Below are 2,785 nucleotides of genomic sequence, written 5' to 3'. Positions count from 1 at the left end.
TGAGGGTTGTGATCCGTTGCCGGACACGGAAAAAGATAAAAGACAAAAAAAAAAAAAAAAACATAAACCAATTCTGAGTATTCTGTTTATCTTTTCCAAAAAAGTTAATTTAAAATTATCGACTTCTCTGGATAGGCAAAAAGATCGTACTTCTTTGCTTGTTTTTTTGTTTTGTTTTTTTCTTGTTTATTTGTTTATTTGATAAGTGTCTTCATGTATGTTTCAATCTCCATTAGAAAAAAAATTTTTTTAATGATTATTTCTCTGTGTTAGACTTACCCATAAAAACGTGAACTCAATAGAGATTTATCCTGGAGATGGATCTATTTTCAAATCAGAAGGAGCTTATTTTGGAAACTATTTTACATATTATTCCAATCAAGGAAGATCAGAAGAGGTAAGCCAACAATAAGATCTCAACTCAAGAAGAGTTTTGGTATATATATCTCTTTATAAATAATTCCAAATATGTATGGGAAATTTGGTCTTTATGTAACATCGCTTCCTACTCTCTAGTCTGGAGAATTAGTATAATCTTACTGCCAGCATTGGCACAGTAATTATTAACCATCTTAATTTTACTATATTCCCACCTGCTGTCATCTGTTTGCTTAAGCAATTTATGTTTGAATCAGAAACTAAATTTCTTCTGTCTTAAAATTTATCAGTAGGAAATGCTGAAACCAGAAGCATTACTTTGAGTCAGTATACTACTTCGAGTTAATATTTGCACATTAAAAAGCACATTCTTGTTAAAATTTATCAGTAGGAAATGCTGAAACCAGAAGCATTACTTTGAGTCAGTATACTACTTTGAGTTAATATTTGCACATTAAAAAGCACATTCTTGGGGGCCGGCCCGTGGCTCACTCAGGAGAGTGTGGTGCTGATAACACCAAGGCCACGGGTTCGGATCCCTATATAGGGATGGCCGGTTGCTCTCTTCAGAGAGCATGGTGCTGACAACACCAATTCAAGGGTTGAGATCCCCTTACTGGTCATCTTTAAAAAAAAATAATAAATAAAATAAATAAATAAATAAATAAAAAGCACATTCTTGGGGCTGGCCCATTAGCTCAAATGGTTAGAGCACAGCCTTGTAACACCAAGATCAAGGGTTCAGATCCCCTAACTGGCCAGCAGCCAGGAAGAAAAAAAACAAGAACAAAAATAAAGCACATTCTTTTTCCCCCACCATGATTTGTTTGTATATTTTAAGTACCTCTTAACTCCTAAATCTTTATATACAGCTAGACAGTTGGAAAAGATTATTCTCTGTTGTTGAAAACAATGAAACATAAAATGATATATTTACCAGACCATAATGTAATAATGTGGATATTTTGTTAATGAGTTTTAGTTTGCTTTATTCCCAGTCTGACATTTGACAACCACCCTTTTATAGTGATCACCATAATATACTACTTTGCTTTGCAGGTTGGAACAGAATAAATACATTTTCTCTCTCCATTGTAGAGAGTATTATTTAAGTAATAAGGTTATTACAGTCCCTAGGGAGAAGAGTTTAAAATGTAGCAAATTTTTTTACGTATGGAAAATTTCAAACATATACAAAAGTTGAGAGACAAATAAAATGGACCCCCATGTACCTGTCACCCAGCTTGTTTATCTGTACTTCCCATTGCCCTCTCTACTCCCTTTTTATTTTCAAGTAAATCCCAAATATTTCATTCATAAATATTTTAGTATATATTGAAGCAGATTCCCTACTGGGTCTATTTCTAGGAAACTATTCATTTATTCAATAAATATTAATTGAACACTTACACTTTGGCAGGCACTCTGGTAAGGACTGGGAGTGATGAAGATGAAAACAGTTCCTGTGCCCAAGGGTTCACAGTCTAGTGGTCAGTCAGAGAGGCAAATAAGCAAATGAGATGGAAGTGTGACCAATACTATGTATGCTTATATATGTGGGTACATGTGTGCATGTAGTGCCTGAGATAATCAAGTAAACAGGCAAATAGACTATGTATGTATAGTCACACTGTTGACCGCAGTATAGCAGGAGGTTGCAAAATTGCAAGATAAATATTATACATCTTCTAGTTTTACTCAACGCTATCAGGGGAGGGGGTGATACAATTTCGATATCAAAGCAAACATAACATGGAGTAAAAACATGAGCTTTTAGAATAAAACATAAGACTTCCAAATAAATTTTGCAATTGTGGTAAACTGCCTTGGCCATCAGTCTCAGATCTCTGGGCAACACATTTATTCTTCTCTGTCTGCTTTAGTAAAAAGATTTAAAAACACTTGACTCTTTGGAGGACAATTGTTTGCTCCTTACTTGAACCCATACTTCAAAATAAATTCCAGATTAATTAAAGAGCTAAATGTAAGAAACCAAACTTTGTAATTGTTGGAAGAAAATATAGAAGAACAATGTTTATAATCTTTGGGTAGGGGAGGCTTTCTTAAGGACAATACAGAAAACCAAGAGGCAGAAAAGTTTGACAGATTTCAAATTTTCAAGCTTATGTTAAATTTTAAATATTTAAAACTTCTGTTAAATTAGATAAAGTAAAAAAGACAAACAAAGGCCTGGAAGAAAATATCCCTTGCTACAAATCAGTAGTAGGGCTGTCTGGTTAGCTCAGTTGGTTAGAGTGTGGTGCAGATAAATTGGTAATAAAAAAAACCCTCCCCCCAAAAAAAAACTAATAGAAAAATGAGCAAAGGGTAAGAATGGTTAAGCCATTGAAAAGGCAATGTAAATAAAAACTCATAATATCTTAAAAACATGTTCAGCTTTATGACT

The 2,785-nt window shown here is 33.6% G+C and overlaps 1 protein-coding gene across 1 annotated transcript in view; it reads left to right on the top strand.

The window, feature by feature from the left end:
* LOC103601865 (uncharacterized protein C5orf34-like) overlaps positions 1-397 on the top strand; it is a gene marked incomplete at its 3' end in the record, with an annotated part of 11,388 nt that extends 10,991 nt beyond the window's left edge. The window contains exon 5 of the mRNA XM_008586275.1: positions 274-397. Coding sequence (XP_008584497.1) covers positions 274-397 — 124 coding nt within the window. The remainder of the gene's footprint in view (positions 1-273) is intronic.
* Between the last annotated feature and the right edge of the window lie 2,388 nt (positions 398-2,785).

This window comes from Galeopterus variegatus, unplaced genomic scaffold, assembly GCF_000696425.1.
Source record: "Galeopterus variegatus unplaced genomic scaffold, G_variegatus-3.0.2 Scaffold3913, whole genome shotgun sequence".
Lineage (NCBI taxonomy): Eukaryota > Metazoa > Chordata > Mammalia > Dermoptera > Cynocephalidae > Galeopterus > Galeopterus variegatus.
The sequence above is the reverse complement of the archived record's forward strand: the minus strand, read 5'-3'. Positions and strand labels throughout refer to the sequence as shown.